This window comes from Carassius gibelio, chromosome A21, assembly GCF_023724105.1.
Source record: "Carassius gibelio isolate Cgi1373 ecotype wild population from Czech Republic chromosome A21, carGib1.2-hapl.c, whole genome shotgun sequence".
NCBI classification, from domain to species: Eukaryota; Metazoa; Chordata; class Actinopteri; order Cypriniformes; family Cyprinidae; genus Carassius; species Carassius gibelio.
Genome location: NC_068391.1, coordinates 6,929,196 through 6,955,865, shown reverse-complemented (window position 1 = coordinate 6,955,865; position 26,670 = coordinate 6,929,196). Strand labels below are relative to the sequence as shown.

At 37.5% G+C, this 26,670-nt stretch overlaps 1 protein-coding gene across 2 annotated transcripts; it reads left to right on the top strand.

The window, feature by feature from the left end:
- The first annotated feature begins 422 nt into the window (after positions 1-422).
- LOC127941841 (patatin-like phospholipase domain-containing protein 7) lies at positions 423-22,401 on the top strand. 2 transcript variants are annotated; one of them, XM_052537285.1, is made up of 37 exons: positions 427-575; positions 866-892; positions 1,050-1,096; positions 1,610-1,678; positions 2,320-2,407; positions 2,775-2,854; positions 3,165-3,253; positions 3,375-3,515; positions 3,608-3,767; positions 4,913-4,993; positions 5,076-5,204; positions 5,886-5,966; positions 6,993-7,134; positions 8,079-8,162; positions 8,291-8,376; positions 8,467-8,619; positions 8,726-8,803; positions 9,165-9,370; positions 9,718-9,849; positions 10,749-10,872; positions 13,327-13,440; positions 13,555-13,621; positions 13,733-13,882; positions 13,975-14,038; positions 14,443-14,611; positions 15,455-15,637; positions 16,341-16,459; positions 17,231-17,387; positions 18,060-18,176; positions 18,269-18,338; positions 18,426-18,542; positions 18,984-19,132; positions 19,626-19,778; positions 19,896-20,012; positions 20,101-20,185; positions 20,370-20,485; positions 20,944-22,401. In XM_052537285.1, exons 3-37 carry the CDS (start codon positions 1,052-1,054, stop codon positions 21,073-21,075), a joined length of 4,047 nt encoding a protein of 1,348 aa, XP_052393245.1. In that variant the 5' UTR covers positions 427-575; positions 866-892; positions 1,050-1,051; the 3' UTR covers positions 21,076-22,401. The 2 variants fall into 2 exon arrangements, with proteins under 2 accessions (XP_052393244.1, XP_052393245.1); XM_052537284.1 differs by lacking the exon at positions 866-892 and having other exon boundaries at positions 423-571.
- Positions 22,402-26,670: the final 4,269 nt, after the last annotated feature.

The following is a 26,670-nucleotide window of genomic DNA, read 5'->3' as shown; positions in this document are numbered from 1 at the left end:
GTTTTTGAATGAATGGTCTGGCTAAGATTATTATTATAAATAGTGTTTTTTTGTTGTTGTTGCTTTTATGCGTGACATTAAACAATATTAATAGAATATGTTTTGGAATAAATATGAAACACCAACGCTGTTAGAACACATTTATATTCTTAATAAAATTACTAACGACATTTAGTTATATATATTGCACTTATATATTGTTGCTCTTTTGTAAGTTTTGACTGCTTTTATTGTCCTCATTTGTAAGTCGCTTTGGATAAATGTAAATGTAATACTACGTTTATATATAATATTATATAGGCTATTATATCAACTAATGGTCAAACAACAGCGATCCTGATTGGCCGCTTGATGTTCTTTGTAGCCAATGAAACTGCACATTACTACCACGCGAAAGTCAAGGTAATAATATCAGAGACTTCATGGGGCGAAAAGTGAGCTGCCAAAGTTTACACTGGAGTTCAATTTGTGTGGAAATGACAAGAAAGTGACCCAGCCAGCAGCTGTGGTATGAACAAACAGTTTCCAATCGGATTATTTCAGGATTGGACTTCATTTTCGCTGTCATTAAGTTAGTAAGTAAGCTAATGAATGCTGGCTAATTAGCATATTACTCTAGCACGTATAAATCATTTGCTAAAAAGCGTTTTGGTAAGACATGTATGTTTTATATATTTTTTTTTTTTGTGTGTGTGTGTGTGCAAAGGGTCTCAACCTAAAACAAAATTCAACTGTTCTATAAGTTGACGTTGTTGTTTACACTTTAAATAGCTGTAACGCCCATAACAGTAATAAATGTCATCCCTGCTTCAATGACAACATAAACACTGCTTCATATTTAACTGGCATGCTTGTTTTTCCACAGGATTACATAATAAAAGGGTTTGCAAAGGTGTGTTAATCGCAGCTAAAATAGAAGTTCGTCTGTCAACAATTTACTCACAGAAAAGTTCTGACTTTTGAACACTTTACTTGCTCTCTGTCATTCAAGATTTTTTTTTTAATAACTAAATGCATTCTCCTTAAACTGAGTGACTTTGTCTTTTCAGAAATGGGAGAGAATAAGAATGACGATGGAGATCAGTGCAAGTATCCTGTAAGTATGTTGCATCTCACTGTCTCATCAGTTCATGTACTTTGCGCATCGTTTGTCCACTCCCTGTTTATTAAAAATGTACTGTATGATGTTTGAAGAATGACCGCAAATAAGTTTGGAATGACATGAGTATGAATAAGTAATGACGATATTTTTGTTTTGGTGAAGAATGTTAGATTAGTGGTTGAGCTGATAGATCCCTTTATTTTTTGCAAGGGGATGTGCTTTTGTGTTTTTGCACATGACAGGAAGCAGCTGAGAGCGCACCGGCCTCTTTGAGTCTCGTTTGAGCTCAACTTTTAAGTCTGAATAAAAAAATAAATATGATTTCAAAGAAATCCCACATGAGCTGTTTTTTATTGTATTGCATTGTTCTGTGAAACAAATGTAAATAAATTATACAATAGAAATAAAAAAAAGGGTGTGTTATCCAGAGGGTTTTTTATTTTCAAACCAAAAAATAGACATAATTGTGAGTGCAGCTGACTGTTTGTGTACTGTGTATTTCCTTAGGCTATTATTGGGAGTGAGATTCGTTCCCGTCTGCAGCAGTTTGTGGAGGAGAGGATGCAGACCACTATGGTACACTGATGTGTTCTCTGATTAAGACCTGTTCACACCAAGAACAATAACTATAACAGTGACTATATTAGCATCCACACTAATGCATGATAATGTTCTGTTCTGTATAATAATAATAAGAACTCATTACATTTATATAGTGCTTTTCTAGGCACTCAAAGTGCTTTACACTGTGGGGGGATCCTCATCATCTACCACCAGTGTGCAGCATCCAAAAAAAGTTTCGATCGCGATTCCAACTATGTTGTTCCTATGCGTTTTTATCATTATAGTTAAGATGTGGAGCTGTCCTTTTTTTATATTAAAAAAACCCCATCTGTATCATTGTGAACGGGCCCTTACTTTGGAAAGCAGTTTTCCCACAGTTTACAGTGCAAAGAAGAACTGCATTTTACTGACTCAAATCAGATGTAACAAGTTACAGAAGTTTAATAATGTTTCCGTTGACCGATAACACCCATTTTAATGAGAAGATTATTTCTTGCAGCATTTTTGCCAGTATTATTTGCTCTGTTACTGAAAGTGTGTTTTGATGAAAGTAAAATCAAAAGTCCAGTAGTAGAGGATGATATTTATCAGTTTTCCTGTAATGTCCGATAATTTCCCTTATCTTACATTTTTGTGACTGTTGTCTCTTCCAGCTGACGGGTGTATTGATCGGAGCCGTGGCGGCTGCGTGTCTGATAGGAATCTCTGTGCTTTTCTTCTACCGGAGATATAAACTGGCGAGTATGTTTCACTTCTGTGCTTAAAATAGATGGTTTAAATCCAAAGAACTGTATACTGGCTTGAGCATCAAGTTGTTTTTACATTGTTGCTCAGTTCCGATACTTGTGGCCATACTGTAAAAAATGTTGCGAATCAGGAAATTTTTTACTGTTCATTTGAAATTTCATCACTTGATATTTATTTATTGATTTATTTTTGTGGAAATGGAAACATTTGTAACATTTTAAGTGTCTTTACTGTCACTATTGATTGATTTAATGCAACATTGCCAAAGAAAAGTGTTAATACTTGACCGGCAAACTTTTGAACGGTAGTGAATATCTAGAGTACTGCTATTCATTATACTTTTGCTTGTGTGTGTTTTAAGATCAACAGGCTGGTGTTCCTCGCTATCGATTCAGGAAAAGAGATAAAGTGCTTTTTTATGGCAGGAAAATCATGAGAAAGGTGGGTCACGCTGAAATCCATTTGCTAAGCTGTTTTATTTTGTGATTAATAGTCACATTCACAGCAGTCTATTTGTGCTGAAAGATAAATGGATGAGTGTTCAGACTCGGACTCTGCAGAGACCTGCTTTATAAATACGCATTCATAGGTGTCATTAACTGCCATCAGGTGACACTTTAGTCTTCCTCCACTGGAGGGCAGCATAGAGTGTGCCATGTGGCATATGGCCATCCTGTATGTGTGGCACCTGTATGACTAACAGCCTGCTATTTTTATTTTCTCTCAATCCTTTGGTTTTTCTATCTTTCAGGTCCAGACCTTGTCCTCGACACCATCCTCCTCTTCGGTGTCTAAGCAGCGCTCTCGGAAGAGGCCTAAAGTTCTTAGTATAGCACGCAGGTTTGTTTAGCTTCTCACACACTTAATTTTTACAGAGCATATGCCATCTTGTTTTATCGCCTTAAGTCAGGAGCTGTCTGATCAGTGCTTTTTGCATGACTCCTCCTATGATGTCATACAGGATCTTGCGGATCAGGAAGGAGCCGCCCACTTTGCAGCCCAAAGAACCCCCCCCTTCTCTCCTGGAGGCAGATCTGACAGAATTTGACGTGCAGAATTCAAACCTGCCCTCAGAGGTGCTCTACATGCTCAAGAACGTCAGGTGGATAACTCTGACCCTGTGGGGTCATATGATCGCAGCTGCACTGCATGGTACTTTATCAGCCTAATTAAATGAATGTTGATCTTTTTCAGGGTACTTGGTCATTTTGAGAAGCCTTTGTTTTTGGAGCTGTGTCGGCACATGGTGTTTGTGGAGCTGCAGGAGGGAGAGGGGCTGTTCAAGCCCGGGGATGATGACGACAGCATTTATGTGGTTCAGGATGGAAGGCTGGAGCTTTGCATTCATGAGATTGTAAGGATGAGCTTTAGAAGCAACCTCTGAAGTACTCCATCATTACAGCATTGGTTTAGAGAATGTCAGTTGACTTGCTCATCAACCTCATGCACATGACTATTTGCCCACTACACTTTATTACAGGTTAACTTATTATTTAATCTTGAGTCAAGGCTACATTTAATCCTAGGTTAAGAAAGGTTTCTCACTTGTTATTTTGAGAGGATAAAGCAAGTTTGGGATCAGTAAAGTTTGTAATGTTTCTTCTGTCTTCTTGTAATGTTCTTTCTAAGTCTCTTCTGCTCACCCTGACTGCATTTATTTGATCAGAAATACAGAAAAAACTGTACTATTGTGAAATATTATTGCAATTTAAAATAATGGTTTTCTATTTATAATACACTTTAAAATATAATTTATTCCTGTGGTGCAAAACTTGAGTTTTCATCTTTCGTCTTCGGTGTCACATGATCCTTCAGAAATCATTCTAAAATGCTGATTTAATATAAATATTGGAAACAGTTTTGCAGCTTAATACTTTATGGAACCTGTGATAATTTTTTCATGATTCTTGGATGAGTAAAAATTGTAAAAGAATGGCATTTATTCAAAATATAAATCTTTTATGACAATATACACTACCATTCAGACGTTTGGGAACTTTTATTCAGCAAAAAAAATAAAAAAATAAAATAATAAGCATCACAACCATTTCCAACACTGATAATAAATCAGCATATTAGTATGATTTCTGAAAGATCATGTGACACTGAAGATAGGAGTAATGATAATGAAAAATCTGGTTTGTATCACAAATAAGTTATATTTAAAAGTGTATAAAATAGAAAACCTTTATTTTAAATGGGAATAATATTTCACATTATTAGTTTTTTTTTTTTTTTTTTTTTTTTTTTAAACTGTATTTTTGGTCACATACATGTCTAAAAAATAGTATTTTATCATGTATCCACAGCAACTTATTTATGAACAATCATCATCATTTCCTTGATTAACCTCTGGTTACTTGACTGGGTCTGTCCTTGCAATAAATTCCCTGTAGGTCACTTTGAATAAGAAGCGTCAGCTAAATGGCATATGGGTAATTAAACTGGATGCCCTTCACTAATGTTATAATATTATCTTTCTGTATGTGTGTCTTTAAGGATGGCACGGAGCCTGTGGTAAAGGACGTGTTGCCCGGGGACAGTGTTCACAGTCTGCTCAGCATTCTAGACATCATTACAGTAAGTTCTCTGTCTACCTTCCTGATGGCTTATCCAGCTCCAGTGCACTGTGATTAATTTGGGATCTTTCCTTTCTCTCCAGGGTTATCCTGCTCCCTATAAGACTGTGTTTGCTCGTGCAGCGGTCAGATCTACCATATTGCGTCTGCCTGCCTCAGCTTTCCAGTCAGTGTTTGAGAAATACCCAGAGACGCTAGTGAGAGTCATACAGGTACAGAGGGGCTTGACCTCTCGAATGGCTGTCTGCATCAATGTGAACTCTGTCTTACTGAACATCTGTTTCAACCACAGAGTAATCTTTTGCCGTATTATACTCCATTTTTATTATCATTTTATTTTTTTTCTTCCTAAAAAGGCCCAGTTTTAATGTTCACCAAGGTTTATATTAAATTATTTCAATAAATAAAAACGAAGGTATCACAACATTTACATAATATACAATATGAAAATGACATTTTAATATTATTAAAAGATTACATTATTAAAAGTGTTATTGAATTGGTTGTGCTTTTAACTTTGAGTGTTGGAAAAAGTAATCAAAAAAGCAAATAAATATCCAATATAATATGTAATTATTATATTATATGTAATGTTGATGGTTACTGATACAGTTAAAGTGACTATTTTTGTATGTTTTACATTCTTCATCAGTGGTCTGGCTGTGCGGGGAACATAGTGATGTGAAAAGTTAGAGTATGTCTAAATTGCATTTCAAACATCTTTAGTTACCTAAAAGAGCAAAGAAAATCCTGTTTTTCCCATGATGCATCTCATTTTACTGCATATGCAATGTCATCTTATTTGTGAGACCACAAACAGTTATTAACAGAAATAACTTAAGTAAATTACAAAAATGAGAATTTTAACTTGTGGCTTGTTTGTGTCTGTTTAGATAATCATGGTGCGTTTGCAGAGAGTCACTTTCCTGGCACTTCACAACTACCTGGGACTGACAACCGAGCTTTTCAATCAGGTTGGAGAAAGAGTACACACATAGATCTCAGCATTATCACTTTTAGGGTCCCACAAACACACACACACTCACACGATCAGTTCTAAAATATGTGCTTTTGTCACACACACACTCTGTGTTATTTCATGCTACGTTAACCCCCCATCGGCATAATCCCTCCTGCACTGGAGCCGTAAAACTCAGCTAGATTGAATAACATGGATCATAGGACCTCGGCTTTCATTTAAAGGACACTGACTTTAACACCCTCAGGGTGGAAAGCTCCCATCAGACATCTCCTCATGTCACAGCACAACCCTACACACACACGTAACTCTCTCCTCATTGCATGGACAGGCCAAGGGAGTTGTTTTCCGTTTTGATTTAAGAAGTACTTTTGGCTTGCACTGTGAATTTGAGTGCTCTCCCATCGACTATAAATACAATTTAGTCCCAACTGCGAGATTACGTGACAACACAGCATAAACTGCAGTTCTCACATTTATTATTTGGTGATGTTCTGCTTTTTTCATTCTGTGATGTTTATGATGTTCTGATGAGTTAAAATGTAAAAATGAATAAGGTTCCACAGCATATAAGGATGTTGAAAAGGAAAAAAATGTTATGCTCCTGCTTTTTCATATGGATTTGAAAAACCTTTTTAAGTATATTCAGAAAAGTTATGACTTGAGTTTGAGTCAGGCTGTTGTGTGGCTGTAGAAGATTTGGAATATAGTGTCAAAGTAGTTTAAAACAAATTAAATAAACCTTTATGGTACTTTTGGATTAGGAAACAATAGCAGAATTTCTAAAATAAATAAGAAAAAAATGATTGAAAAAATTAATTAACACAAAAAAAATTAAGCATTAATTCAATGACCCACACATCATTGTTATGAGTAATTAGGAGTTTGTGATTTTTAACTTGTTAAAAGTTCTTTATCGAATACATCTTTCCAGATAGTTATTGACTATTTCTTTAGACCAGGAAAATTGTTTAATGTGCCAGATGCTTGTAAGTGTCTATCTGAAGGTGTGTGTGTGTAGGAGAGACAAGCAGTGCCCCTTCTCGCAGTCAACAGTGTGCTCACTGAGGGGAGTCCCAGCAGAGTCCAACGCAGATCCCACTTTCAGACACAAACAGAAGACGAGCACCTGCAGGGCTCTGGAGAGAACTTGACCGACTCAGGTACACTCAATTCACTAATAAATCCTTTATAAATCCTCCACAAATATTTCTTGAGCACTAAATCTGCATATTAGAATAATAACTGAAAAAGTAGCTTTATCACAGGAATATATTACATTTTAAAATAGTATTTTTTGCAGTAATATTTAAAGCTGCGGTAGAGAACTTTTGACGCTCTAGCGGTTAATAAAAAGAACTGCTTGCGTCTTGTGGAAGAACATCATAGACGGAACTACTTCTCTCTGTTTATGTCTATGAAGAATCACAAAGGTACTGGGTTACTCCACCGCGGTACCCCCGAAGCAATCTAAAATAGTCAGAATATAAACACTTATTATAGGTGCACCCTAGTGATTCAGGACAAGCCAAAAACACGGTTTGGAAAATGGATTCATGGTGTACTCACTTATTATATACATTTTTCTACATTTTGAACACAAACAAAGTTACGGACTGCAGCTCTGATTGGTTATTTTTTACCGGGAGCGTTGGAGTTTCTGCAAATGGCAATAGGACCACTGGGAGGAGCCAGAGGAGCTTGATTTTTTTTTCACAGATTATCTGTCTCATATTCTACTGTCAGGACATAATGACAGGTTTAACAAATATGTAAGTTCCCTACAGCACCTTTAACAATATTACTGTTTTAATAGTTTTTTTGATCAAGTAAATGTAGTCTTGTTGAGCATAAGAGACATTCAGATACATTGCAATGATCTTACAATCCAGGATGGGGACCCTTTAAATGTTAAAGACTAAGCCTTACCTTCAGTAAAATATTTTTTTTTTAGCATTTGCTATATTGCCTTTTGTATATGAATATTTTTACTTGTAGTGTTTTTGTCAGATTTTGCTTTCAAGTCAGGAGGAGTTTTCCACCGAAAGATTTCCAGAAATTTTGTGCATGGGTGTTTTAAAAGTAATATTAATGTTTTCTCACTTAGATGGAGGGCAAGCTGGTTCATATGAAAACACGTCCACAGCCGTGCGGAGGTCTCGCTCGGTCTCGATGCCTGTAGAGACCACCGGTAACAGATAATCTACCATCTGTCTATCCACTCTTATTCACTCCACACATATATGCTCTTACAGAGAAATGACACCTCTAGTACTAAACTCAACAAACTCGATCTATTTTCTATGTGTTTGTGTGCAGGAGTGGCAGGAAATGACCTGAACATGGCCTACGAACGGGCCCGAGTCACCATAGACGATACTCCATCCAATTCTGTCATTCACAAGGTTTTTTTTCCCCTCCTCCATCTGATCTCTCTCTCTCACCCTGAATATCTCTAGATATTAAAAAAGATCTTGATGTTTTATGTTCTTCAGTCTATTTTGAAGAAGAGCGTGACCATGCAGCATGCTCCGTCCACTGTGATTCACTACATAGACAATGCACCGCACTCTGACGTTCCTCCTAGTAAAGTGGGCGCCATTTTCCAGGCCGCCAAAAAGGATCTGCTGGGGATTATTCCACTGAAGGTCAAAATACATCTCCATTAGTGGGATATGAGTTCATGGTTTATTTAGGTTTAGATTGATTTATGTGTTTGTGTTGAATATTTTGATTGGTGCTGTGTGTGTCCAGGACCCCAGTTTGCTGGAGGGCAGAGTAACGCTCCATCAAGTTAAAGCTGGATCTGTTGTAGCTCGCCAAGGAGATCAGGTCAGACATTGCGCAGAAAATGCATATGAAATAGCTAAAAAGCCAGTGAGCTGAATGGCTTGACAACTTGCTAACTAAAATAGTGACTGATATGAGATGCTTTTCATTAACCAAATTACATTAAGGATGTTTACAAAATCAAGTATCTTAGACAGGGGTGTAATATTGCTGCCAAATTTTACATAAGCTTTTGCTTCGAGGGAAGACCAGTGATGCCTAAAAATGCTGTCTTAAAAGGCAGCTCACTAGATTTTGAAACCTGGCCAGTGTGAATGGCTAGGCAGTGTCATTTGAATGGATTTCTAATGTGTTACTCTGTCCAAATGATTTGCTTGACTGTGTGTGGGTGTGTGTCCCTCAGGATGTAAGTGTGCAGTTTGTGATCTCGGGCACGTTGCATGCGTACCAGCGGATGATTGACCGAGAGGTGGAGACGTGTCTGTTTGTGGCTCACCCAGGAGAGCTGGTGGGTCAGCTGGCTGTATTGACGGGTGAGCCACTTATCTTCTCCGTACGGGCGCATCGGGACTGCAGCTTCCTGTCCATCTCGAAAACACACTTCTATGAGTAGGTTTTCAGTCCGCACTTCTAATGTTAGTCCAAGTTCTTTTGCCTGACATGCACTAAAATTCTGAAATTTAGTCATAATTTCTTTCTGGCCACAAGTAATAAGTGCTTTATGTGCATGTGATTTTCTTTATAATTGGCTTATTTCTGTGCATGTACAATTAGTATCACCTGCACCAAGACATAGTAGAATAATACAAAATTAGTACGTAACTTTTTAATCCAAATCTAACTTCTTGTTGACATTGGCTGGAATATTATGAACATAAGCATACTCTGGTTGCTGGTTTTAATGGTTCTGCAGCTTACATGTTGATTCGCTCCCATATTAATGTGTGTGTTGTCAGGATCATGCGAGCTGAGCCCACGGTGGTGCTGAATGTGGCTCATACAGTTGTAAGAAGGATGTCATCTTTCGTCAGGCAGATTGATTTTGCCCTTGACTGGATGGCTGTGGAGGCGGGCAGAGCTGTCTACAGGTCCAATTCATTTCCTCACATATTTACTGCTTACATTTTTTTCCCCTCCTTTTTTCACCTTATTTATTTTCTCTCAACCTTCAAACTCTTTATTAGTATATATAAGTACCATTAGTGCACTGCTTGGCCAAATGTAACCTTTTAATTTGCAGACTATTCATTTTTTTGACCATTTCACCTGCATCCAGTCTCAGAAAGTCTTACAATGAAGGCCAACTCCCTTGGTTTTTGGAAATTATACAGTAATGTCCACTTTGTTTTCTTTTTTTTTTCGAAGGAAATTATTTCTTTTAACCAGCAAGGATGCATTAAATTGATCAAAAGACAAAATATTTGTATTTCAAATAAATGATGTCCTTTTGAACTTTCTATTCATCAAAAAGATTGATCATGTGACATTAAAGACTGAAGTAATGACTGTTAAAAATTCAGCTTTGCCATCACGGGAAGAAGTTACATTTGTATTAATATTTTCCTGTATTTTTAATCAAACTAATTGAGACTTGCTTAATGTTAGGAACTTAAAAAAAAAAAAAAAAATTACAGACCTCAAACTTTTGAACAGTAGTGTACATTCGATAAGCACCTATAAGTGTGTCATTAGCATGTCCTCATAGTTTGGCCATGTAATGTATATATTAATATTTAATGTCCCTTATAACTGTTTTTTGGCTGTCCTGAGAGGAGCTTCCAGATGATAAACTCTATTGATATGATCTTTTTCTCTCCTCTTTTCCTATGCCTCCTCAGTAAGAGATTTGGACAGAATACAATCTAATAAACTTGGCGACTTCTTTTTCTCTTCTGCCCCTCTGGCTGAGACAGATAAGCTTCCTCAGCTTTTCATAAATCTGCTATGATAAACGACCTCATCCTTTCTCCCTCTTTTTCTCTCTCAGGCAGGGTGATAAGTCTGACAGTACTTTTATAGTGCTCAGCGGCCGCCTGCGTTCAGTCATTATGAAGGAGGATGGGAAAAAGGAGCTGACTGGAGAGTATGGTAGAGGAGATCTCATTGGAGTGGTGAGATTTTCCACATGCACAATATATATAGAAATGGTGTATTGTTGTATATATATGTATATATAGCAAACTTATTCCTGTCTCTATCTTGTTTAGCTCCTTTATTACCATTAAAACATGTATTTATATATATATAGTAGGGGTGTAACGATACGCGTATTCGTATTGAACCGTTCGGTACGACGCTTTCGGTTCGGTACGCGGTACGCATTATGTATACCGAACGGTTCGTTGGAGTAATTAATTATATTTGAAAAAAAAAAAAAAAGAGAGAGAGAGAGAGAAATATAATGATATGCGTTCAACAAGGTAGCCCAATAACCCAAACAACGTAACAGGCAACGCCCCTGACACTCCCGAAGAAGAAAAAAACACCATCTTATATGTTTATGTTAGGCTACTCAGCAGGCGCTCGCTCACTCAGTACGCGCTGAAGGCTCGTTGCAAAATAGCCAATGCGTTTAACAGACTAGAAATGAGAAGATCCTCCAATAACCAACAGGTCTGGTGTTTGGGTGCACTTTGGATTCCCTTTAAGCTATAATGGTGATGGCAAGAGAGTGGTGGATAAAAAAACAACGGTATGTCGCATCTGCAACATGACAGGGTACACTAGCGGGAATAAAAAAAAAAAAAAAAAAAAAAAAAAACCCAGCGGGAATATCTGGGATATATGCGTCAGTACTATCTGGGAAAAGACGAAAAAAAGGAGAAACATGCACGCAGCAAACTATCCCTGCAGCATTTAGAAACTATAGCTTACAGGGAATCCAACCCAAACACCAGACCTGTTGGTTATTTTAGGATCTTATATTTCTGGTCTGTTAAAGGCATTCGACATTTTGCAACGAGCCTTCAGCGCGTGCTGAGTGAGCGAGCGCCTTAGGGGCCGTTCACATATCGTTGCCTAAAAACGCATGGAAAACGCTAAGCGCGTCTTTCTCCTCTTTTCCAAAGCGCTTGGGCAGAAGCGCTCATGAGGCGTCTGTCTTTGCTAAGCAACAATGACGTGCTCTCTCCATGAGACGCGGAAATTTCAGCGAAGGATAAATGGATTTCCTGCTCTAAAAATCGCTTGCAGTAGCTCTGCTACTAAATATATTTCAAAATTGCAATCCATATACAACTATGATCAGCTGATCCTTCATCTTGGCAGAGCTCTCAACGTTGTTACGGGAAAGGATGAAGCTGATTGGTTAGTTCTTGTCACATGACCCGCGGTGCGCTTGCGGCATTCTGAAAAGTTGAGATGTTTTTACATTTTGCTGTATCTAAAACGTATCGAACCGAACCGAACCGAACCGTGACATCAGTGTATCGTATCGAACCGAACCGTGAATTTTGTGAACCGTTACACCCCTAATATATAGGCAATAAAGTCCTAAAGACCTAGAATGGGTTAGGTGAGATTTACTGTCATTGGTGTATTCAGTGAATTCGTGCCACCTAATCAGGTGTGCATTAGAGAAAACAAACTCTCAGTATCTCCCAGTAACTAGTAGCTCGTCATTCATAACGTTTTATTGTGATTGGGTGATGCCATTTGTGTCTCCGTGGTGACGCTTATGCTGCTAAGAATACCTGTCCATGTCGATGCCATGGTTACATTGCTCAGAGAACAGTGCTGGTTCATTGTCCATGGACGTGAGTGATGTGAATGAAAGCCTGATTTGATCATCCAAATTTAGTCTCAGTCTATGTCATGGAGTTTACTTGCTCTTGTATGTGAGCAAAAATATTTTGTCTAAATAACATAAATAGATGTCTAAATTAGGAGCTAAAATTATAATTCTATCATTATTAACCCTGTATGACTTTCTTTTTCTTGAATAACAAATTTCAGCCTGTTACTTGCTGAAAGCAATTGTATGACTTCAGAAGACTTGTAATAATGAAGTCATACAGAGTTATTTTAGTTATTTTTAGTATTATTTATATGCTTTTATTTATTTGTATTTATTATTTATTTATTTGTTTGTTTGTTTCCATTTTTTTTAGTATTTTGTTTACACACACACACACACACACACATATATATATATTATACATACATATATATATATATATATATATATATATATATATACATAATTTTTTATAGCTTGAAAAAAAAAAAATTTCGGCAAGTTTACAAAGCAACATATAAAATTTTTCTTTCATGCTTTTTATTTTATTTTAGATTTATGACACTTACCCAAAAATATTTTAATTAATCAATAACAACAGTGTAGTCATGTGAACCACCCCAATTCTGGGTCAAATGTCTCTTTAATGCAGTCTTTCTATTTTTAAGGGTTTTTCACAACAAATACTTGTTAAATTAAAATGTAAAAAATATTAAAATTGATTCTTTTCAAGCAAATAATTTTTTTTTTCTGATGTAATTCTACCTAAGCAAGTTTTAAAGTCAATCAATGGATTGTGTTTCCATGCATTTTTGGTGTGTGAATGCAGGTGGAGGCTCTGACCCATCAGAACAGAGCAACAACTGTTCACGCTGTTCGGGATTCAGAACTGGCTAAACTACCTGAAGGCGCTCTCAGTTCCATCAAGAGGAAATTCCCACAGGTATATCAGCCACTCTGCATTTGCTTAATAGCCAGAAACTACAGTGATGAGAGTCTCTTTTGCCTCTCTGTGCCTGTATAATGTCAGTTTTGTTCTCATTTTTGATCTCATTAGGTAGTCACAAGGCTTATTCACCTGCTTGGACAAAAGATACTTCAGCAAGTTAATGGACCTTTGACAGGTGTGTTTGTAAATCTATCAGTGTTTCATTTACATTTCCTGCATCAAAGGCCATGGTTTCTATATTCACTAATGCATAACAACTGCATTGTATCTGTATTTTAACATCCAGCTCGCAGTCTAGCTCTTCACACACCTGGTAGTAAATGGGACGTGGGGAACCCTGCCTCAAACCTGTCCACTGTCACTGTGCTCCCGGTATCAGAGGAAGTTCCTCTGACTGCGTTCACCCTGGAACTTCAGCATGCACTCTTAGCTATCGGTGAGGATGCTGTATTTATATAGCTTTTATATGGAAATGATGAGAAGGTTTACAATTTGAGAGGACGTTTAAGTCTAATGTATGTCTTCCAGGCCCCACTCTTCTCTTGACTAGTGACATCATCAAACAGCGCCTCGGCTCTGCTGCATTAGACAGGTACAGCATCAGCGTATCATTGGATAATAGCTTGAAATTTTTATATGGCATCTATCCGAATATGTAGATTCACTGTTAATGCATGCTGATTTTTAGGATGAGTGTGTTCAGCTGCCTGAAAAACAACACCACACTCCTCTTTTTTTTTATGTTTAAACATTAAAGTAGTCGTTTGATGAGAGCGATCAAAGCAGTTTTGTGATATGTAAATTAACAACACAATTAACCCCATAAATAAACAGTCCACAGTCCTCTAGTAGTCACAAATGTTTCAAAGTCATGGGTTCATCATGGATATTCATCTGTAAAAATGTGTGGGAAAAGAACAAACACTTTATTTGCAGATACCATGAGATGTAGCTGAAAGTAATCTCTCTCTCTCTCTCTCTCTCTCTGTATGCCAGTGTGCATGAGTACAGGTTATCGAGTTGGCTGGGTCAGCAGGAAGACATCCACCGCATAGTCCTATATCAGACAGATGTGTCACTCACTCCATGGACTCAGCGCTGCATCAGACAGGCCGATTGCATCATCATCGTGGGACTGGGAGAGCAGGACCCAGCTGTGGGAGAGGTATGATGGTGTTACAGTATCACAGAGTGAAAAACGCTTACGTGACCTGGTGCTAAATTCACATTCCAAGATTCAGAGCTGTGGCTACTTCCACTGGAAATAGAAGAGTCTTTAATATAAAACTTTTTCCAACTCAAATGAAATGGATTTCAAGGCCTGTAATTCATCATTCGCTTTAGGATGGCAGGTACTTTTATAAGTTGAGCCCAAAAAACATTAAGCCATTTGAACCATAATGCGCTGGCCTAAAAACGGCCCCTACTCTTCTGTACTCTAAGTCACCGCTGAACTGCTCTGATCACAATAATAAACCATGTTGGTGGGACATCAGTTCAACTGCAGGACTTACTCAGTTCTTTTCCTAGAGAGCAAGAGATTAATCATTTACGTGCACGACGGAGAGAAGTTTTCGATATCCATGGGTTTCGACAGTCCAGCCTGTGCATTTAAAGTTGGATCAGAGGTCTGGGGTAGAGCAACATCCCTGTTGATCGTGTATGTCCTGCAGGCTTTAAAGGCTACGACCACTATAGCGCTGCTCTTTGAATCAGGGACTCAAAGCTCTGATGTTTTAAACAAGTCAGAAATGGGTAATTGTATTCACATGAAAAGAATTGAGAGAGGATGTGGATGTTAAATGCACTTAGACAGGCCCTTTCCAATCGATAATGTCTCTTTAGAACAAAATAACCTTCTGAAAGAAATTTATATTTCTGGATTAATTCTGTATTCAGTGCGTACCATAAAAAAAGTATTATTATAATGCATTTAGACAGAGTGTTGTCTAGTTTCGAAGGATGATATTCAGTGCTCTCTTTGGCTGTCTGTCTCTTTGTCTCTCAGTTGGAACGTATGTTAGAGGGGAGTGCTGTGAGAGCGCAGAAACAGCTGGTGTTGTTGCACCGTGAGGACGGCCCTCCTCCCAAAGGAACAGCCGAATGGCTCAACATGCGGAGCTGGATCTCCAGGCACCTTCACCTGTCCTGCCCCCACAGGGTCTTCTCCAGGAGGAGCCTGCCAAAACTGGTGAAGCACTCAATATTACATCATGGTTTCACTGAAATGAAATAAATATATAATTTTGAAAGCCATGCAATGGTCTAGCACAGGGTTTATCAGACTTTTTGATGCCACAAACCACACAATATGCTGCAAGAGATTTTATTTATTTTTCCACTTAGCATTCCCTGTGACTGCTACAACTGCTAAATTTTAAAGTATACATTTGTTCACATTCTATGTATTTAAGACACTCTTGATATTCCTGTCAAGGTTCCCAGGTTGTTGCTGGTGTGTCCTTGAACTCCATTGTCTTGTGTCATGGCAAAACTTAGTCTTGTTCATAATATAGCAAAAAAAGAAACCACAAAGTATAACCAATTATAGACAAATCTTTTAGTAAAAACTTGAAGAAATAAAGCTGCCTTCTTTTTGATCTGCTTCATAGATAGGGTAGGAAAAAATAAATTAAATTACATTTTCTAAATTAATTTAATTTATTCCAATTTGAATGATTGGTAACAAAACAATGTTACCAGTAAAATTACATGGTTCTGTGTTAAATTCTTATTAATAAACCCCCAATAGTGGCTATCAATGTGAGTGAGTGTGTGACAAGCTTATAAAGTGTCTTAGCATGTGAGATTGATTTCATGAGCTTATATAACTGGCTCCTGATTTTTTTGGCATAGTGCTGGTCTAAGTTCCTGTGTCTTTTTTGTGTTTTCAGAGAGAAATGTACCAGCGTGTGTTCCAGAAGCCTGCTGATCGCCACTCTGATTTCTCACGTCTGGCCCGTGTTCTTACGGGCAACGCCATTGCGCTGGTGTTGGGGGGTGGAGGAGCCAGGTATTCACTTGTTAAACCTTTTAAAAACCATATACTTAACTATGAAAGTGAAGAAAGACACCTGCTCTACTTGAATGCATTTCCACACTCCCATTCTTGTTAACACTAACCTGGTATTCTCCTTAAGAAGCCCTTCACCACCCCTTCTTAGTATTTGTTTAACCTCTTGCCTCTGTTGCTCTCTTTCTGTCAATTACATTTTTTTCTGACAGCTTCTGTTTGTCTGTTTTGTCTTTTTCGTGGTTGGCAGACGGTGTTTAAAGGTTGGTTGCTGTTTTCTTCATTCCTTTGTGTAGTAACATGTGATTTATTCTTTGTACAGTGTTAAATCTTCCCAGTCTCCTTCAGGGTAGAATATCCCTAAAGTGCTATTCAGAAAGAGAACAACACAATGTTCGACTCGTTTCAAGTTGTTGATTTTAAACAAGCCATATTTACTTACTACTTACCTACTCCCCTTCATCCCAAGTGGGACATAAGACATCAATGATTTGTTTCCACTTTTGTAACATGCTGTGGCTCACCCCATGTCAGACCCATCCCCTTTAGTTCTGCCATCACTGTACGTCTCCATGTTTTTCTTGTTTTTGTTTACTATCTTTCATATTCCCAACTTCCTTTTGATTTCTTTCATCAGGTGTAGTCATGCTGCCAGTTTGTTGGCTCAAGTTGGGCATCATAATTGTTTTGGACCAATAGAACTGAACCAAAGTGAAAGGTTATGTATTGACTGGCCTTGTATGACCCATCTTCACATCTTCCCTCTTTAAGGGGCTGTTCTCAGGTGGGCGTCATTCGAGCATTGAGTGAGGCGGGAATCCCCATTGATCTGGTGGGCGGCACCTCTATCGGTTCTATGATGGGCGCGCTGTACGCAGAGGAGCGCTGTTACAGCAGGATGAAGATCAGAGCCAGAGAATGGGCGATGGTGAGAGACCAATGAAATGTAAAACACTCAAAAACCTGAGACGAACCTTGTGCTACTTGAAAATGCATCTCAGTGCACACCAAAAAAATATGAATCACACACAATTTTTCTTTCCATCCTATTCCATTTTCTTACCTTTCTTATTCATTTCTATTGTTTTCTGTTCCTTTTTCCTAATTTCTTTTTTCTTCAATCATATTTTTGCTTTTACGTTTTTCTTTACTTTTCTTTCCTTTTTCCTATTATTTTTCTTTTCCTTTTCCAGTTTTGTTTTAATGCACTTTTTTCATTCACTTTTCTTTGTCCTTTAAATTTTTTTTCATTTCAATTTCCTATTATTTCCTTTCCCTTTTTCTATAATTTTTTTTATTTTCCTTTTAATTTAAATGTTCTTATTCATTTTCATTTCCTTTCCTGTTTCCTATTCTTTTTCTTCCTATTTTCCTATTCTTTTATTGTCCTTTTAATTTTTTTACTCATTTTCTTTTTCCTTTTCCTAATTGTTGTCTTTAGTTTTTTTTTCTAATCCTTTTCTTGTTTCCTTTTAATTTTTCTATTAATTTTCATTCTTTTTTTTATTAATCCAGTCTGTTGCTTTATTTTTCTTCCATTTTAAAAGCCACTTAAATCGGACACAAAAAGCTAACTTTTTTCCCCTTTTTTCCTCATCAGGAAATGACATCCGTGTTTAAAAAAATGCTGGACTTGACCTACCCTGTCACTTCTATGTTTTCTGGTGCTTCGTTTAACTCTAGCATTAATGCTGTCTTCAAGGACAAACAGATCGAGGTAGGAAACTTGCTCTTTTTGGCTCAAAGAATCCTACACTGGATCACTATCTGCCATACTCAGCAGTTTAAATGTGTTTGGCTTGTTTTCAGGATCTCTGGATCCCATATTTCAACATCACCACAGATATCACTGCTTCCACGATGAGAGTGCACACTGACGGTCCGTACTGCCACATACTCCACCTGCATTTATGAGCCTCTGCTTAACCAGGATAAATGTCTGATGTCTTCTGTCCCTCCATCACAGGCTCCCTGTGGAGGTATGTGCGTTCCAGCATGTCTCTTTCTGGTTACCTGCCACCACTGTGTGATCCAAAAGATGGACACCTGCTCATGGATGGAGGCTACATCAACAACTTGCCAGGTGTGTAGTAGGACATTAGCTCCCTGCAGTAAAAGCTCTTAAGCTCCTGACAGTCAAATCCCAGTATACCATGACAAACACACTATTTAATAGATGCAAATCTGCTAAAATAGTGTAGCTATTGGCATAAAGTCTGGACCAAGATTATTTAGCTTATTCTGGCCAAGGACCGCCCACTTAGACAGGAAAGATCTGTCTGGGGGAGGGTTCTAAAATAGTCGAAATCCCAATTATAAAACTTTCATGAAACTTTGAGCCATTTTTGTGTGCAATTTGCATCTGACATTCAGTGAATAGACTGTGGGCGGATTTGAGTGCTGTCTATGGCTCAGATCACTGCTATCAGAGTCTATCAGATCTGAAGAATTGGATAATTTTGGTCTTTTTATAATAACGGTGGTTCATTGTTGCTGAGGTTCTTGTCTTCTCTGCCTGTTTCAGCGGATGTGGCCCGCTCCATGGGTGCCAAGGTGGTTATTGCCATCGATGTGGGCAGCCAAGATGAAACCAACCTCACCAACTACGGGGATGCCCTTTCTGGCTGGTGGCTGCTATGGAAACGGCTCAACCCACTGGCTGAGAAAGTCAAGGTGAGGGAGACATTGGCCAAGTGCAATGTTTACTTAATTAGTTGTGTTCTCTTAGGCAAGCGGTGCAGCATTTGGTGATGCATCATACATCACTATTAACAATATGGACCTTTTTTGCCTGCAAAATGTTGCTCGTATGACCACACCAGTGTCAACTTTTTGTGATTATTAAATGTTGACACACAAGTAAGACTTCCATCATCAAATGAATAAGTGCAAATGGAGGAGAGGTATGTTATTACTTTAAGCTATTGCATTTATGATTTTTACACCACAGATGATAAAACGGCAAAAAATATCCCATTGATTTGCATTAACCTGAGCCATATTTAGTGTTATTAAATAGCATCCACGCAGAACACATTCATGGCAACCACTTTTACATGCATAAGCACTTGAAGTTTCTTCAGGAACTGTTAAAATCTAGATTTGTATTTATTTTTTTAAATAAAGTTTTATTTAAGATTTTTAGACGTGTATGTGGCTGTTTCAGGTGTTGAACATGACTGAGATCCAGGCCCGGCTGGCTTATGTGTGCTCAGTGAGACAGCTTGAATCTGTTAAGAATAGCGAATACTGTGAATACCTCAGACCTCCCATCGACAGATACCGCACACTTGAGTTTGGCAAGTTCGATGAGATTAGCGTGAGTTTTTTTTTTCTCCTTTACTTTTTTTTTTGTATTCTGCACTCTAAATATTAAGTCTTTGTTCTGTGCTTATATTGTTTTCGATTGGCCTCATGTGTTTGTGTGTGCATATAGGAAGTGGGCTACCAGCATGGGAAGACGGTGTTTGACGTGTGGTGCAGGAGTGGCGTGGTGGAAAAGATGATGAAGGACCGACATCAGGAGGAATTCCACAAAACGCAGAGCAACAATGTGAGCCTGGATCACCTGAAAGAGAGACTATCAAGTTCTAATGTGTTTCAAAACAGTACTTCACTGCAATTCATTGTCGTTTCTGCAGTTTGTAACCTGTCCGAATGCTTCCTTCACTGATCTGGCTGAGATCGTCTCACGGATTGAGCCAGTCAAACCAGCTCTTGTGGATGGTAAATCAATGTTAAATCTCATAAGGTTACCTATTAAAAGCACATTTGGCAGTCGTTTTCAGGGATTTTGGCATCAATTCCCAGAATATTGATCTGTTTTTTTTGCTCCTGCTTAGTTTGATGTCATTTAGTGTGATTTGTGTATTTAGCTAATGGGTCGGAAATGTCTCCTCCTTTCCCACAGATGAATCGGACTATCACACGGACTATGAAGAGGAAAATGCAGAGAGTGCTCTGTCAGACATTGAGCTCTACAACCATTACAGCGAGCACACAGAGGAGGAACTGACCGCAGACACTGTGAGTCTACAGTACACACGCAGACTCAAAGGGACATATCCTACACTTTTGTGGCATTTTATTCTTGTTCGTCATGTCAATTTTTTCTTGCCCAAAACCGTTCTAATTTAAGTTAGCAAGTTGTGCAGCTGTGGCTTATCTGATTGTACATTTTTCTCATGCAATTTCATTTAGAGCCATATTTAACGTTAGTGATGGTTTCTTAAATCTACATCAAAGTCCTTATTTAGAAAAATAGGAATAAATTACAATAAAAAAATGAATCATATTTTAATATTACTGTCAAATAATTGTAGCCTTTGTGAGCATTAAAGGCTTGTCTAAAACATTGAAAAAATCGTTCCTACCTCAAACCTTTGAAAGGTCATGTGTGTAGTACATAAAATGAAAAAATAAAATAAAAAGTCCTATAATTCCTAAAAAATAAACTGCCTGATCACATTGATGCTTTTGCCCAGGATGAAGAATTCGAGAGGTCTCACAGGCAGCGTGTGCATTCTGACTTGGAAAACCTAGGACCCGTGTCCTCCAAAACACTACAGACCTCTAGCTCCAACAGTGCTCCATCCATCCACAAAAGAAAAGCATAAGGACTGAAACCCCTCCATCCCGACCACTGACCCAGATATCAGCATGGCAGTGTACAAACACTGGCACGCCAATGATTTGGGGTTCGGCTTTCTGTAAACACTGCAGTCACACAAACTACATCCAGGCCTTGAGGAACAGAGTATTTTGTGTATTTACACAAGCATTTTTTCCCCTCTCATACAAAGAAATCCAAAGAAAACATCTATTGCTGCAATTGAAGTTTAAGATGGACATGCTGGGTAACATGGCATGAGGTTGAAATAATACCTGGCCTTGCATCTGAGCAGTAACTCAAGACTTTCCCAGAGTTTTCAGGGAAGTTTGATGCTGATTTTGAACTCTTTTGATTCCCAAGCGTTGTCTTCACTCCATCTTGAATTACAGGTCAATCAATAGAGGAGGATATTACACAATTAAGACACTCGGCTACAACATTCTTTACAAACAGTTAGATTGGATTGCATGTTCGGCTGATTCTTTCTTCTGTCAATGAAAGTAGCAGAAAAGAGCCAAGTAATGATTTAGAGTTAAAAAAAAGAAAGTGATACTCAATGTAGAGTTCGCTGTTTATGAGCTCAGATGACCAATGTTGACTTTTTGTTTCATTTAAACATCTCAAAGACTTTGCTGTTTCACACAGATCAGTAACTCCTAGCTCAGGGGTACATGATCTATGGACAGTTGAGTGATTGATGTAAACTAACCAGTGTTGTTTATCATACCGAATGAGTCTGATGAGTTAATCATGCTTCTAGCTGCACATGATCAAACAATACACCTAAGAAAAGTATGCCTATCAATGCAATATTTTTTATATTTCTTGTTTTTGTTGTGAAAATTACTGTATGAAAACTGTAGTGCCTTTTAACATTAATACTAGCCATAAAAGACAATGAGAGTTATGTTAATGGTCAAGAAATAGTCTAACAGTCTAACAACAATGCCAGTATTGATTAATATGTATGTATGAGGAATCATTTGACTTTTGGTTTATGCCGCCATGACTGACTTTAATTTGGAGTTTTGTGGTCGTGCCATTGTTTTTGAATCTTTCGGAACAATCCTTATGCTGTATGCCAATAGTTTTTGCTTGCATCTGTTGTAACACTGTCATAAAGCTAAAAAAAAAAGGAAAGCACCTATGTTGTCAGCATTGGTTGTTTAGGGTCAGTTAGTTTCCAAAGTTAAAGAAACCTCAGTATGGACATCTGAAAAACCAAATGAGAATATGCAATTGTTTTCAAATCGATGGGAGAATGTAGTGCCATTCTGCAAACGTCTTAAAATGCGGATTCCTAATAAACTGTTTTTTGTTTTTGTCTCGAGTCCCAGTGTTCAAAGTACTCTGAAGATTTTGAAATATTTGTTTATTTGCATATGTTGCATAATGCAGGACGGCTCACATTTACCCTGTTTGCTGCACTCCAGGAGCCAAGTGTGCCTGGCGGTGATTATGAGAATGAATTATGGGATTCAGCAGTAAGTCCATGGTCTTTCTGCCTAATGGAGTTGCTGCCGTCTTCAATCATTGCTCGGTGCCAGCACTGAACAAAACAGCCTCAGCAGGCTGCTGCACGTGAGATGTAATGCACTCAGATATGTAATGAAGACGAGACACTTTTTTAAGTTCCAAATTAGTTTTGAGAAGTGAAAACTAGAAGATAATTAAACATAATGAACAAACGTCTATGCATCACATGCACTGATGTGTGCAGCTGTATTGGGTTTAGGGTCAGTCAAGTGTTTTGCTAGTTTGTGGATGTTGGAGAACCAGTTTGTACGAATTTGCCATATATACAGCTGCTTTTTAGCATGTTTTGTTTGAAAGAAACTTTTGACCCTAAGATTTGTGGACATTTTTTATGTTGTTTTAATTTTTTATGCTGCAATGTTTCTGAAAATGAGCTTTAAATCGATTAATTCGACCTTAAAGCCATTTTTAATACTTTGCATCCCCTTCTTTTCTTTGTTTCTGTGTGGGCCCGTTTTCTAGCTCAGTATCACCTGTGTCTCATGTATCTTCACCTTGTCGTTGTCATGGAGAAATGCTTTCTGGAATTGCAGTGTTGTTTAAAGACGGTATGATTCATTTAGTCTTTTCAGATTACATGTATCTTTGTCACCCGTGGTCCACTTCTCACCAGGTGTGCTGTAGACAAATGGGATTTTATAATGGACGTCCTGTGTTTTCCAGAATGGCATGAAAATAATGAACTGATTAATGAATGAGCCATACACCCACTGCACCTTTTTTTGGGTGAATTTTACATTTGAATGCATGCTAAATTGTTCATCTGCTCTCAGCCATATTTTGTATCTTGTTTAATACATGATAAACACTCGAAATTTTCCTCAAATGCTCATTGTGTTGCGCTAAGTGATCTAAAGACAACTTTCTACTGACTACAGGGCACTTTAAAAATCTAAGAGGCTTTGTGTCTGTTGGCATGGCCGAGGAGATATTGAGCTTGCAGAAGTGCTAATAAAATAACGAGACATGGCACAGTTTGGGTGAAAGGTGAGGGATGTGACTGGATGTAGCAGAGATAAGCTATTAAATCTGGTCTTTATTTAAACTGTCAAAACTCTGGGAAGGTTCAGTGCACTGCCGATGACAGTGAATTAATTATGCATTCTTCAGAGAATTAATCATGTTATTTGCGTTCACCTTTTTGAATTATTGTCTGCTATTAATTCAGCCTGAATCACTTAATTTATAGAAAGTAGTGTGTAGTATACTTAATATGTAATTGCAGTCTCTGTCTTGTTTTTCTTAAAATTTAAGATGGTTTTTACATTTCAGATTGTATATTTTTTAAATCACCCATTATGATGTAATATTTTGTTGTAAATACATTTTTACAAATTTAATAGCAATTTAGATTTTTTTTTTTTGCTGCATTGGATAAAGTGTTGTTATTTCAAGAAATGCAGATCTCGGATATATTATGAAATTATAAATATTTTTATTGTTAATTTAATAATATGTAATATGATATTAAAAAGTGTAATAATTGTTTACATAATAATGTAATATGATATGAAATAATCTATAAAATGTTATTTAAGCATCTAAATCGGTATGATTCTTATTAATTCTGTCGTCCACAAATGACTGCAGAAATGACTCTGCAAAACTGCAGTCCTGGTCACTTCCTGTGTCTTCCACTAGGTGGCGTCGTGTTGCAGTCTGCTGCCCGTCCTCCTATCCGCGATGACTTCCTCATGTGGTGATTAGGAGCAGGTAAAGAAGAAGGGTTATTTACTCTGTTGTTTAGCTCCTGTCAGAATGACGGACGAGGGGCTGTCGTGACCTTTTTGCTCCGCTGAAGCAGACTTATATTTTGCCAGCCTTGTTAATTCATTTTCTTGTTCTCCCCTAAGAATAGACACAAACTTCACCGCTAATTAATGAGTTAGTGTGGAGAAATATGGGTCATAGCCTCGAAAAAAGTGAGCGGTTAAAGGAATGCTCGCATAAAACTGAAAATTCTGTCATTGGTTTTTTTCCAAACCTGTTTGACTTTTTATTCTGTGGGAAAAAAAGCACAATAAACGTATCATGAAAGTGCCCAACAATACTTGTGCACGATATTCCAAGTCTGAAGCTTGTTTTTTTTGAGGAACAGACTGACATCCCAGTTCTCTTTGCAGTGTTCATTTGAGAAGTTGATCATCTAGTTCACAAAACCTGTCTGAATGATTTGATCACAAGTCCTGGTTTGGAGTTGATTCGGTCAAAACAGGTAACGCCTGGACTATTTTAATGAATAAAACTTAATTTATGTCGCATGGATTCAGTAGACATTAAAACTTCTTTCTTTTGTGTGTTTTTAAAAGCTTGACAGACCCAGTCTTTATTCACTTGAAAAGAGTGGCCTATATATTCTTCACAAATTCACATTTGTGTTCCACAGAAAAAAAGAACATCTGGAACATGAGGGTGAGGGAATACTGACAGTACTATTCCACTTGTGTGTGTGTGTGTGTGTGTGTGTTTGAATCATAATATTGTTTGATCTAAGTGGGAGTTTCAACAGGTTTGGCTGGATCTTGAGAGTGTTTGGCATCAATTGAAGTAAAGAATGTATAAAACAGAGAACAATGCTGCAATTTTTGACACTTATTAAAAATAAATGTTCACACACAAGTGGACAGATGTAACGCTTTGCAGTATATTTAACTGTAATTTCCTTTCTGCCACTCTGGTGTGGTGTGATGCTCTCTCTCTCATTTGCTCATGTTCCCTCATTCATCTCCTGTCTTTAAAAAGCAATTTGGGTTACAACAGGTAAATGGGTCACTGCGCCGCAGAAGTCGGATCTCCCTCCTGCTCTGACGCACATGTACACTCTCACTCCTGCACTATGATCAGCGGACCACATGGGAGCACATACTCTCTTAGAAACAACAAAACCCTTTGGTGTCTGCTGACTTTGAGTAGGCAGTGTGAAAAGAGCTCATGCGATAGCTGGCCGTGGTAAGAACAGACAGATATTTCTGTTAACTAATGACCTCTTATTTCCCCAGATAAAGAGTCTCCACTGTGAGCGCTGAGCTCACTGCACAGCCTATTTACGCAAAACTATTTAGTTTGGTTTTATGCATTCATTTAATACAAACAAGCCATTGTGCTTCATTAGATTTCCTAAGCCATCTTTCAAAGTTAATCTGTCCCTGGTTCCCATTTGACAATATTATCTGGGAAATACGCTGCAGAATGTGGTCTCATAAGATGGCCTGACTTTGTTATGCTTTGTAGATTTTTAGTCCATGACTGTTATATGGAAAGAAGTATCTTATGCTCAACAAGGCTGCATTTCTTTGATCAAAAAATATAGTAAAACATTGATATTATAAAATATTATTATAATTCAGGTTTTCTATTTTAAAATGTAATGTATTTCTGTGATGGCAAAGCTGAGTTTATGAGTCGCATAATCCTCAAAAACTTTCTAAAATGCTGATTTGCTGCTCAATAAATATTTCCTATTATCAGTGTTGAAAACAGTTGTTGCCTAATATTTTTGTGGAAAAGTGATACTTCTAATTTTAAATAATAATAAATGTAATAAAAGTATTAATTTCTTACTAACTGAATAGAAAAGAAAACATTAAGGAAAATAATTAATATAAATGCTTCACATGTACAACCTTAACATTTCAGCCTATAAGGTTCTGGTTTTGCCCGTTGAAATCCAGGGTAAATGCATTATTGCATTCTTGTTTGTTTTAACTGTGAATGTATCAAACATTTTTTGATCTTCTAGGACAGAAGATCTCCTGGTGTTAATTCAGCCCCCAAGCACACTCATTGAGATAAATTAAAAAATATTGGGACATAATTTCGAAACAGCAATTTGCATTTAGGTGAAATTGTGCTGTAAATTTTCTTTTCCCAGTCTTCAGGATTATCAAGGGACTCATTTAATTCTAGAGTCAATGCATCATTAGATGTTTTCAGTTAAAGCTTTGACATGAGTGTAAATCTTTAAATCAATTATAATCAGTGTCAGTGTTCATGTTGCAATTTATAGGTTATTCGTTTTTAGGTATTAAATCAATTTAGATTTTGTTTGGAGTGCGTAATGAAA

Coding starts and splice junctions, on each gene's coding strand:
- LOC127941841 (XM_052537284.1), top strand. CDS start 511: ATGAACAAACAGTTTCCAATCGGATTATTTCAGGATTGGACTTCATTT. Junction 8,620..8,725: donor TGGGGATTATTCCACTGAAG/GTCAAAATACAT, acceptor GTGTGTGTCCAG/GACCCCAGTTTGCTGGAGGG. Junction 15,638..16,340: donor GGAGGAGCCTGCCAAAACTG/GTGAAGCACTCA, acceptor TTGTGTTTTCAG/AGAGAAATGTACCAGCGTGT.